At 44.0% G+C, this 12,506-nt stretch overlaps 1 protein-coding gene across 2 annotated transcripts in view; it reads left to right on the top strand.

Annotated features, from left to right (window-relative positions):
- Window positions 1-12,506, top strand: part of KCNAB1 (potassium voltage-gated channel subfamily A regulatory beta subunit 1) — a 267,048-nt gene that overhangs the window by 187,315 nt on the left and 67,227 nt on the right. For both annotated transcript variants that reach the window (XM_030842399.2, XM_060298489.1), the window contains exons 3-6: window positions 1,465-1,502; window positions 5,678-5,757; window positions 7,918-7,962; window positions 11,528-11,572. In XM_030842399.2, the coding sequence (XP_030698259.1) occupies window positions 1,465-1,502; window positions 5,678-5,757; window positions 7,918-7,962; window positions 11,528-11,572 (208 nt within the window). The remainder of the gene's footprint in view (window positions 1-1,464; window positions 1,503-5,677; window positions 5,758-7,917; window positions 7,963-11,527; window positions 11,573-12,506) is intronic.

Below are 12,506 nucleotides of genomic sequence, written 5' to 3'. Positions count from 1 at the left end.
CATCAGCATGCTTCTATGGAATATGAATCCAAGTGCCATAATTAATTTGGAAGCTTACTGATGAGGCAGCAAAATGCTGTGGAAAGGAAGCCCAGCATGTGTGGGAATCCTGAGTGTATCACTTATTAGGTTGGTTGATGTTAGAGTCCTCATCTGGAAATTGGGATAATAAAATTGCCTTGTAAGTTTGTCAAAATTATTAGAGATGAAACGTCTTATACACGTTTCTCAGTGTACTGTTGGCATTTGGAAGATGTTCCATAAACAGTAGCTATCCTGTTGTTACACACCACAAAACGTAAGTTTCCAACCACATCTCTTCGTTACCCCCACAAACACGAACGGTGCCCAGCCACCTCCTGCCACCCCTCCCTCTCCACATCATGTTTCACTCCTCAGAGCAGCAGCCCACGCCGTGGCTCATCAGCCCACTCAAGTTTTCTACTTGCCTTGCCCATGCTCTTACCTGGACCTGGAATGCCTGTCCCTCCCCTCTTCATTCAGCTCCTTCCTTTGCAACTCAACCAAAGTGTCACCTCTTCTGGGAAGTCTTTCCTGAGGGCCACCTCTAGTCTGAGTAGAGCACTCCCTCCCTTCCTGCCTTGTGTTTGCCTCCATCATAGCATTTGTTGATAGTATTGTCAACTGTGAGCTCCTGAGACAGAGGAGCTGGGGCAGTCACCTCACTGTCCTGAGCACCTGGGTGCAGTGTCTTTGCCTGGAGAGAATTATGAATACGAATGAGGTGACTATAGACTGGAGTGGAAACAGCCCACTCAGTGTCTGCTTCCCTCTTGTTTTACAAATGCAAATCTTTGGCTACTGGTTATGCCTCTCCTCCTTGCCTTCCCAAACCTCATGCTGGCTACTGCCTCTACCCCACCCCAAAACCAATGGCAACTTCCATTCTGGAGTAGCAGGTCGTAAGAGAGAAGATGCTTAAGTGTCATCTCCTGGGGCTTGGAAGTGGGGACTGGAAGGACCCCTGAGAGGGTTCCTTTTGAAAGGGAATAGAGAACACAAAATAGAGTCCCTCACTGGAGGCAAAGAAAGGGAGAAATGTGACCCAAGGTCTTACCTTCACTTTCAGAACTGATAACTTCTTAGCTAAGCTGGAGCAAGAATAGGTGTGCACCAAAGTGGGCTTGGGACTTCTTGCACAGCAGCATACATGGTCCTACGTCAGAAGAAAAAGAATTTAGTAGACAGGGCTGCCATTAGCATATACTGGGCCTTTGAATGAAGAAATGGCATCCAGAGGGATGCAGAGGAATACAGATCCCTGTTGGGGAACTTAGCGACAGGAGGAGGATGGGCAGGACTTCAGCCCCCAAGTGCCGCTCATCCAAGTACCTTCATGAGCAACCTACTGAAGTAGCCCTGATGTAAGAAAAAGTGTTTCCCTTAATGGGCAATATTAGAAAAATGATTAAGAATAACATGCAAATATTTATTCTTTTCCAGGAACATGGGTGACATTTGGAGGTCAAATTTCAGATGAGGTGAGTTACTTTTGGCTTCCATTATGCTGATTAGAGAAAATGCAGAGCAAACTATTTTACAATACAGTTCCTGGGATTCTGGCATTTTACAAGGGTAATAGTTTAGTCACAGGAAATGGCTAAGACTGACTTAAAGATTATTTTCCATTTTATCTTGTTTCCCCTTTATAAACGTAGTTCTTACTATCATTCCTAAGGAGATGCTTGGGGAGATAAAGGGTCTTTTCCACAACTCGCAAGGTCACCATGTTATTTAATAGGTCCATAGGGAGGAGTCTTTTTTTTTTTTTTTTTTTTTGCGGTACGCGGGCCTCTCACTGTTGTGGCCTCTCCTGTTGCGGAGCACAGGCTCCGGACGCGCAGGCTTAGCGGCCACGGCTCACGGGCCTAGCCGCTCCGCGGCATGTGGGATCCTCCCGGACCGGGGCATGAACCCGTGTCCCCTGCATCGGCAGGCGGACTCTCAACCACTGCGCCACCAGCGAAGCCCTAGGGAGGAGTCTTATCTGCATATTTTTATCTGTCTGAATTTCTGTTCCCACTATTGGGCATAGGTCACCACAGAGAGCTCGTTGCAGAGGGGAGTCCTTGGGAAGCAGACCTCTGGTGGAAATTAGCATGCAGAACAGTTATCAGGAAGTTGGGCCATGATGCAGTCTCAGCAATGACCTCAGCTGACCCCATGGGGAGCTCTGAAGCTCAGATGGACCTGCAGGGTTGTCCCAAGTTGGGGCAAGAGGAGTTGAGTGTTTATATCCCTTGTATGACCAGTCGTTGGATAGAGGCAGCCCTGGGAGGCAGGTCTGACCTTGGGGTAGGTGACTCGCTTTAGCCAGGTGCCTTCTGATGGCAGCATTCCTACGAGCTGGGGGAATAAGTCCTTGAGCGCTGAAGGAGGACCAGGGTGGTCATCACAAGCTCCACTCCAGGGCCCTCTGACTGGCATCAGGAAGGGTGAGTTGAGGAGGCACAGAGGCAGATCCACAGATATCAAAGCAATGGCTGCAGACTTTAATCAGATGCACAATAAATGACAAGGAAGAAAGGAGGTCTAAAGTTAATAATCCCCTGTATCTAGCATGTGCATAACCTTTTACTGCCTGGTATGGTTTTTGGAGCAGAGAAAGACAAATACATCTTCCCTTTTGGAGCAGAAGGATCAACTATAAGCATATTATTTCCCCCTTCATCTTTGCTCTCCCCTTGACAGTGTCTGCTCCCTGCTGCAGTGAGCCCAGCTTGCCCAGGTCAGAGTATGCAGGGCTGGCCTCTGAAATAAATCATTTCAAAATTATGATTCTAAAAACTACACAATAAAGCTGTTGTGAATGACTGCAGAGGCTCTCACCTCAAACGCAGACCAAATAGCGATTGTCCTTCCCAAGAGCAGCTGTGGCTTCCCCCCAGGGCCCGGCAGAGAGACTGCCAGCAAGGAGGAATGAAGGCACAGCCAGACCACAGTCACACCCATGGCTGAATTGATGGAGCTCAACTATTTCCATGTGGCAACGTAGGCACAAAGCAGATACAAATATTGGATCCCGGGATGAGCGCACCGTAATGTGCTGAGTGACATAATCATTAGTGCCACCTTGGGAGGTGGTGATGTCCCCATTATTGGGAGAGTTCAACCATTTATTGAATAGCCACTTGGCAGGAATATTATCGAAAGGATTCAAACTGGAAACTAGATAACTGTGAGGTACCTCCCAAAGATGATTTGGCGTCATCATAAAACCAAGATAGATGTTACTCACGCGAATTATAATACTTTAAAATAATGATGAGTATATTACCATCTTATAGCACTTAATTTTCAGAGTTTTATTTATGTTTTCTCATCTGTGACATAGTTAAGCTTCCTTCATTTGCAGGTAACAGTAAACTCAACTGAAATTGGCTTAACCAATAAGGGAAAAAATATTTTTACTTTTAAATTAGAAGTGCAGAGATAGAGCAGGCTTCCAGGTTGACTCATTCAGAGCCTCCACTCCATTTCCTAGTGATTCTCCTGACCCTGTGTTCCTTTGTATATCAACTTCATCCTCAGGTAGCAGCAGGAATTCTAGACCTCAGTTAGAATAGTAACTCCAGGGATGGAGTGTCGCTTCTAGAAACTCTGCAAGCAAGTGTTCCCAGAAGTCCTCAGCCAATCTCCTCTCACATCTCATTGGCCCAGATGTGTCACATGACCTTCCCTGAACCATGCCAGGCCCACCAGACCCCCCTTAGAGGGAGGTAAGGTCAGCTTCCCCTGAGACCTATGGGCTCCCTAGGGGGCCTGAACAGAATCATCCTCATTTTGCAGATAAAGAAACTAAAACACAGAGAGGTCAAATGATTTGCCCATGTTTATGTATCTAGTAAGTGATACACTCAAGGCCAGACACTGATCCTCTGACTTAGTTCAGTGATTTCTTTTCATTATTCCACATTCGGATCTTCAAATCCCATGATTGGGAAACATCTCAGCAATCATTTAGTTCAATTCTCCATTCAGAATTCTCCATCTTATCTTAAAATTTCTCCCTAGATAAGATTTATTATAAACATTTCCCAATCATAATCTACTAGTATGTCATGTGACATAACACAAGGATGATACACAATACAAGCAAGCAAAATAATTTCTAAAATATAGGGACTTCCCTGGTGGTCCAGTGGTTAAGACTCCATGCTTCCACTGCGTGGGGCATGGGATCGATCCCTGGTCAGGGAACTAGGATCCCACATACTGCACGGAGCAGCCAAAAATATTTTTAAAATTAAAAGTATATATATATGGCAGTCATGATGGAAAAACTATACTGTTCTTAACTTTTAACTTCTACTTAGGAGAAATGTCATAACAGTAGCAAATTTAAAGCAGTAAGAACATTTTTGCTGCTATTATTCTAAAGGATTTGCATGGAGTCCATTGTGCTAGCCTGACAATTTTCTTGGTATGCCAATTTAAAAAACAACAGGAAAAGAGTTTATCTTGGAAATGCTGATGAAGCACCTTTAGCCCACAATGAAAAACATAATGGAAAAATCAATTTCAAATATTTGTGAGGTGTGTAATTTTTCAGTTGACTAATAAGTCTATCAGCAAAATGAAAAAAATGTCCTTTCTCCAGTGTTATCGCTGTCCCTCCAGTGCCATCCCTCAAGGTGTGGTTTATAGCTATTGCCTGTGCTCTTCTGTTGCACTTGTCACTCGTGTTCAGCAGCACGAAGGAAGGAATAAGGAGCTTGGAGGTCTTAGGCTGACCTGTGAGGCACCGGTGCACTCACCCCCTCCTCTCCATGTAGTGTCAGTGCGGCTAGTGGTCGTTCTGTGATGGTGCCTGGGGTGGTGCTGAGCTGTGCGTGGCAGGAGTTTTCCAACAGTCCCAGCTCCATGTAACTTTTGGTTCATCAGTACAGTCTGCTAAGCCTCCAGGGAAAAATGTTACAAACTTTTAGGTCAGGAGTCACCCAGCTGCCAGAACCTGTTGGCTTGGGAAAAGAGAAAGAAGAGAAATGAAGTCACCAGGGATATAAATGACCCTCTTGGTCAGTGAGATTGCAGTGCCACAGAGCATGTTGTCAAACCACGTCTTCCAAGCAGAGTGAGAAACACAAGTCTCTCCATCTCACTGTGTTCCTGGTGGCTGACTTATCCCAGCGCTGAAGGAAATCCCTCAGTGCCCAGTATAGGTCTGAGGGAAGGGGTACTTTTACCCTATTCAGGCCAGTTGAATCTTCTTTCTTCTTTCTTTCTTTAATATAACTGAGAAAAACAAGAATGGTCGGTGAAATTTCCATGTTCATAAAGACCACCAGAGGATTCCAAGTTGCTTCCCAGCTTTAGAAAGTATTTGGCTTTTACGACTGACCTTTTTTTCCTTTAACATCTTTATTGGAGTATAATTGCTTTACAATGTTGTGTTAGTTTCTACTGTATAACAAAGTGAATCAGCTATAGGTATACATATATCCCTACATCTCCTCCCTTTTGCGTCTCCCTCCCACCCTCCCTATCCCACCCCTCTAGGTGGTCACAAAGCACCAAGCTGATCTCCCTGTGCTGTGCGGCTGCTTCCCACTAGCCATCTATTTTACATTTGGTAGTGTATATGTGTCCATGCCACTCTCTCACTTCATCCCAGCTTACCCTTCCCCCTCCCCGTGACCTGTGCATCCTCTTGCAGGTTGCTGAACGGCTGATGACAATTGCCTACGAGAGTGGAGTGAATCTCTTTGATACAGCTGAGGTCTACGCCGCTGGAAAGTAAGTCAGTGCCTGATGTGTCTCTCAGGTGTCATTTCTGGAACCAAGAGACTCTGCCCAGACCATTGCTGACAAGGGTCTGTCCTCCCCACACATGTTGATGCCGTTGCTTTTCTCCCTCCCTCTCCCACCATCACCAGAATTGGGGCTATTGACCATCTCTGGGCCCTTCTGCCTACCTCTGGTCCCTATATGAAGAATGGACTGGAAGCAATTGCCACACGAGGGGCAGAGGTGGTTGAGATCAGAGTGGTGGCAGTGGAGATCTATAAATATTAGCTGAATGTAATTAACATAAGTGAGCAGATTCCAGCGTGGTGTTCCAAAGCTAGTCTCATAATTTCATAACCACACCTCGTAGTTCCTCAACCCCGAGGGAAATGGACACATCCTCTCTGCAGGGAAGCAGGCCTGTCCCTCCACCGGGCATTACAGGTAAATCAGAGATTAAAGGAGGGGCTTCCAAAGATGCCAAGAAACCCAATATCTTTTATAAGAGGACATTTCGGACCCCATTCTAAGGACAGAGAGCGCTGCAAAGAGGCCTTGCTTCTTCTGCTGGAGAAGTCACAGCTAGCTCTAACCTTCTATGGACCTGAGAGCAGGTTTGGGGCTCTGGGATAGGGCTCACTGCTAAGTCAGAACACATGGGTGCTGTGCCTTCAAGGTCCATGCCCTCTGTTCCTGCACAATAAGCACATTCAACAGAAGTGGAACGCCTTGGCCTCCTGCTATGAACGTGGATGCAGGAAAGAAGCTAAACATCTGGACAGCTGCTTGAGCAGCTCTGCAATTTTCTAACAGGGCTGAGGAGTGTAATCACCTGTACGCCTAATTCCCCTGCTTCCAGGTAAGAATAACAGTCAGACTGCTGTATCAGGTTCATCACTGCTTGATAAAAGTGCATTTTCCTAGCCTGGGTTTCCTCCTTTCAAGGGCATGTCTGTGTTTAAGGACCATCAGGGAGGTTCAGAGCCCACATCCTTGATGTTTTCTATTGAGTCCAAGGAGAGAAAATACAATTGACGACGCCTTGTTCCTTTCCACATCCTACCCTATCTCAGCGTTTTCTTCTTTTGTTAAATCCTGCTTGTTACCAAGTGGGCCTAAGGCTGAAAAAGGGGGAGTGATTAACAAGTCTTTTAGAGCTATGTTTGTATTCCTGTTGTAAAGGATAATCGGTCCTGATTAATTATTGATTGATTGTCCTTGTGTAATGAGATAGGTTCCCACTGTGAAATGCAAGGGTGCAAGAGAGTCTGGGGAAAGAACCCAGAAGTAACATTCAACACGTATCTACTTGGGGCATGCCCCACAGCTAACCCACCTCATGGTTTATTGCCAGGCTGTACACTCCAACAGAGACAGATGCTAATGGATAAAGTGCTGATTATATTGATGTCACCATTCACAAAGCCTGAGAGCCCACCTACTTCTTACAATGTTGGTCTGGCTGGGAGGAACCTAGAAGGAAGTTTTGGTCTCCTTAAGCTTGGGTCCCAGCTGGGGTAGGTGGAGGGGGAGAGGATGGTGAGGGTGTCTTCAGTATAACTCTCCACGACCGGAGTCAGCGGCAGGAAGGACACTTCCCTACGACTTCTTATATCCTTCTCCTATGACGCTTGTCACTGGAATCCAGGACATTCTCTATGTGGGCTGCTGCATGCCCATCCCAATCCTGGCTTTGGGACATCTAAAGCCACACATAGGTTCTTTTATCCTGCAAGATCGCCTGGAGTCAGTATTTTCTGTCTGAAAAGCATGAGGCCTCATTGTCTTCCCCAGTCACAATCGGAGACCACAGCCATTAGAAAGAAACCCTTGACTCCCTTTGGATACCGCCAAAGAGGACAGTTATATATGGGATCATTGGTTCAAAAACACCAAACTGCCAAGTGACTCTGCTGTTTCCTAGTATCAGGACTGCAGGCGGTCTCCTGCCAGTGTGTCAGGATTTGGCAGGTGCTTCTGGAATGCTCCAGGAGCAGGATTCCGCAGGCACAAGCAGAAACAGTGGAAACTGCTACCAGCCGAGAGCAGCTTCTATTTTCGGGACATGTAGGCACTGAGAGTTCAAACAAGGAGGGGATCTGGTGTTTTGGATTGACTCTTGCGTTTCCAGGACACTGTATCCTAAGACATTATCTGTTTCCTCTTCAGGGCGGAAGTGATTCTGGGGAGCATTATCAAGAAGAAGGGCTGGAGGTAATGCATTCACCGTAATCATTTACTTGCCTTTAAAAAGACTGTTGTTATTTTGTACCAGAGAAGAGAAAATAAAATTGCATGACAGCTGACCAAAAGGCTGTCAAAAAAAGTCAATTCTTAGTAAAGAAATGATTTACAGCACCTTGAAAATAAATATTAGCGAGCTCATTACTTGTGCTTCAAAAGTAATTGACTTGTCATTGATCACAATGAATTACCATGGGTTGAGCAGAGAATGTTCATGAGATATTTGTGCGTAAAAGAAAGTGGCATTTTCATGGTTTCTGACTGCCATTTGTGGTAATCTGGTGAAGGAAGCCAGCTGACAGAAAACTTATTATCTCTACAGACATATTTATGTTCATTGTTCATTTTATTAACAACTCTGGATGCAAAGAAATGATGAAACAAGAAACCCTTGGGATAAATATCCCAAAGCTTTCTTATCTGAACACAATTAGCCAGCATCTCTCCTGTGCGCTGGGAGCCCTGTTATCTGGGCATTCAGAAAAGTGCTTCATCTGCTATCCTTGAGGGGTCCTGTTGCATCCCATCACCTTCTGGAGCCAAAGCAAATAGTAACGAGTGATGCAATAGTGGTGGCGGGGTGGGGAGCCACCCCCCTCCATCTCACTACACCTGTCAGCACCAATAGCTGCTTCTCCCCCAGCATGAGTACAGGATCAGGCCGAGTCCAGCCAAGGCCACAGGACAAATCTGGAGTCCTCTTCTGCTCTGGTATAAGATCGGCTGACGGCCAAATAAATAACCATTCTATAGGACGAGTGGAAATGGAGACCCAGAAGTGTATGGCGATATGAACAAATAAACTTTGGTGACCTCTTTCTCCCTCTCCCTCTCCTCTTTCCCTACTCCAGGGACTGTAAGAGTGTGAAAAGAATATTGTATTCAACCTTAAATACGGAAAAATATTCACATCCCCACCCAGTCCTCCACCTTGCCTGAGTCACCTTCCTACTCAGAATGTTGGCTCATCCATCGCTGCTCAGATTGGACTGTATCACTTTCTCAGGGCTGCTGTAACAATGTGCTACAAACTGGGTGGCTTAAAACAACAGTAATTTATTCTCTCTGTTCTGGGGTCCAAATGTACAAAATGAATATTTGGGCAAGGGCATGCTCTTTCTGAATCCTCCTTTGCCTCTTCCTAGCTTCATTGGCATTCTGTGGCTTACAACTGCAGCTCTTCAACCTCTGCCTCTGGCTTCATATGGCATTCTCCCCTCGTGTTTCTGTGCGTCTTCTTATAAAGACACCAGTCATATTGGATAAAGGGCCCACCTTACTCCAGTATCACCTCATCTTAATTTAACTAATTACATCTGCAATGACCCTATTTCCAAATAATCTCACATTCTGAGGTACTGGGGGATAGGATTTCAACATACCTTTTGCGGGGGACACAATTCAACCTATAACAGAGACCTTGGAGATGAGTCCACTAATGTCCAGTGAGATCAACAGCGAGGTGTCAGCTGCCAGAGTACACCTGAGGATGAAGGGGAAACTTCGGTGCTGTAGTTCTCTTCCCCTCTGCGTCCAGAGAATGTCTACTCATCACTCACCATACTTTGCAAAGCTTCTTCTACACGTTTTGTAGAAAATAGATTAACATGCATCTTTCACAAACTGCCTTTCTGTCTTGCAAATAAAAACTCAAGCTATCCCCATGCTACAGAAAATTGATATCAGGTCATATCAGTTCACAGCTGCCCACCCGAGCTTGCTGAAAAGATAAACCATAACATCACAGCATGGAGGCTACAAATGCAGTTTCAACCAGCATCCTTGCCTACTTGTCCCAAGACCACCGCTTGCTAGGTGTGTTGTCCAGGGCAAGTTACTTCTCTTTTCTGAGCCTCACTTTCCCCACCTATAAAATGGATGGCATAACTGTTCATGGAGTGTTGTGCTGATAAAGTGAGATAAGGTGGACAAAAGAATATTGAAAGCTGTGCTATATCAATATGAAATATTCACAATATCATTCTTCACCCACTCAGAAGAGTTGCTCTGGATGCCTCCGGGAGGTCAGTGATGATTCATCAGGTTGTTGTCTACTCTTGCTATTTGAACATAAATATTAGTGTGCACATCCATAGAGGCCAAACATTTTACAGAAAGCCTAATTTTGGAAAAATGTGCGGCCTTGGCAGGCCCAGTTGCTCTGAATAATCCAGAGGGCTGCACTCATTTTTTAATCAGATTCCATCCAGAGCTTTGTGTTGAAGCTCTGAAAATGTTTGCTGAAGGAGACCCAGCTCCCCTGTGGCAGATTGCTATTATACTACGTATCACGAGGTTGATGGATTAACCTGGAAAGTGCATCAGCCCTTTTGGGGTGTGTAATCTCCAGATGCATATATTTGTAGACCTTCTGTTACAGTGATTCAAATTACTTTTCAGGGAATTAACTTCAAGGGGATGGGGTTACTGACATTTTCTACAAATTTTTCTTGTTGCAGCCAAGTTGTCAGAGTTGTCACCGCCATTCCGCATTGGTTATCATTAATCATGCTAGGCTTTTATATCTGAGGGCCCCAGGCATCGACTCCACAGCTGAGTTATAAACGCCTTGTTTCAAATACTCCTGAAGTTTGGTCTTAACCTTTGAATCTCAAATGCCTTTTTTTTTCCTCGACCAGTTCAATTGAATTATATACTTGGAGAAAGTAAATTACATTGAGATCTGCCTCCCAATTTTAAATTATATGACTATAGTTCTCAAGACATATTCATATTCCACAATCATAATGGTGTGATTGCATTTCCTGCCCTTGGGTGTGGTTTTGAGGAAGTAATGAATTTGCTGACAAGATTCCCACATTTCATTCCCTTAGGAATAAAGTGGTAAAACTTTGAGTTAAGGATTTTTAGGATTGTTTTTCTAAAATAACATTTCCATTTAATAAGACACTCAAAGAAATTTTATTCCTATTTATTGACTAAATTTATTCGTATTCCCATGTAGTCAGTTCTTTCCTGTGAATGCAATTGGTTGCATGACTCTTTCCAGTTGGTTGGAAAGAGTCATAACTCAGAGACACTAAGGTCCATTGTCCTTGGCAGAGGGTGGATGTACCCCCAGGAAAGTTCATGATCAATCAACACTATGTCAGATGCTCGATGAGTGTTAGTTGGTGACTGTCTATTTGAGTTCCTAATGCAGTCCATGCTTTAAGTCTTCTTACTTACTCTTCTCACTTTCCTTTCTGACTCTCCATGCCTACCGCTCACCTTTGCTTTACTACCACCCAATCACCTGTGTGTTGTCACAGCCCTCCTCCTCCTCATCTGGCCCCTCCAAGTAAAGTTCCCTTCCCTTCAGAACTCTTTCTCTTGGATCTGACTTCAAGTCCCCACTCATCAGCTTCCCTTTGTCCTTAGGTTTCAATGACATAAATGAACAAATTTATCTCTTCACCAATTTCTTAAAATGTGAGGTACAATAAATTCTTTCTGGTGCTATAATAATAATATGACTCAGTACTGTAACCAGCAATTCATTTACTATTTCTCTGTGTGTTTGTTTAACATACAGGAGGTCCAGCCTGGTTATAACAACCAAACTCTACTGGGGTGGAAAGTAAGTTAAACACCTTTTATTTCCTTGACAAGAAACAACTAGTAGTTCGTGCTTTGATTCTTTTAGGCAACCATTTTACATCTAACATACTAAAATTAATTGGTTTGGAAAGAAAGATTTATTTTTTTTTTCACTTGAAAGAAATAGCAATTAGCCTAGGATTCAATTTTAGCTAGATACCCCCAAAGAAGTTTAGTGCAAAGCATGTGGTCACTTGTTACTGAGTGATTCATGGAGATTTTCAAATACCAACATCATACTTAGAACCATTTCCAAAATAGAGTTCAAATTTCAGGAAAAGAAAATAAGCACATAGCATCACAGAAGAAAAGCTACTCAAATCTGCCAAAAACTCAGAGACTTCTACGGAAAACGATGATAAAAATATCTTGTCTGGCCCCACGTGTAAGTCTCTGATCATTTCTGCAGAGGGCTCTGAAAATGCTGATCAAAAGGACCATTTCATCGAAGAATAACAGGAAGCTGCCTGTATCACTCTGTCAGGCCAAATAAAAGAGTGGTCCTCTCTCTGTTGTGGGATGCAGAACAAATTTCACAGGATGAATTGGCTTCTGATGGGCCTACTGGTATTTGAACTGGTACTTATATTATTCAGCAGGACTTAGAAGACTGGCCTCTTTGTCAAACATGTGAGAAAACAGCAAACTATTCCCTATTCTTTTTCATGGAAATCTCAACGATCTCCATGGAGTTCTAACAAAAAACAAAGACAAACACAAACAAACAAAACCTTATTTATTTCCCTGTAATTCATAAGGAATCGTTAAAGATAAAATTGAAGGGGAATCTTCCAATCAAAATGTATATGTGTATACACACACTCATATTTTAATGCTGATTTTGAGTTTGTTTATGATAAATGTGAAGAAAGAAATATGAAACTTAGATTTTTATACCTATTGTAGTCTATATG

The sequence above is a fragment of the Globicephala melas genome, chromosome 4, assembly GCF_963455315.2.
Source record: "Globicephala melas chromosome 4, mGloMel1.2, whole genome shotgun sequence".
NCBI classification, from domain to species: domain Eukaryota; kingdom Metazoa; phylum Chordata; class Mammalia; order Artiodactyla; family Delphinidae; genus Globicephala; species Globicephala melas.
The sequence above is the reverse complement of the archived record's forward strand: the minus strand, read 5'-3'. Positions and strand labels throughout refer to the sequence as shown.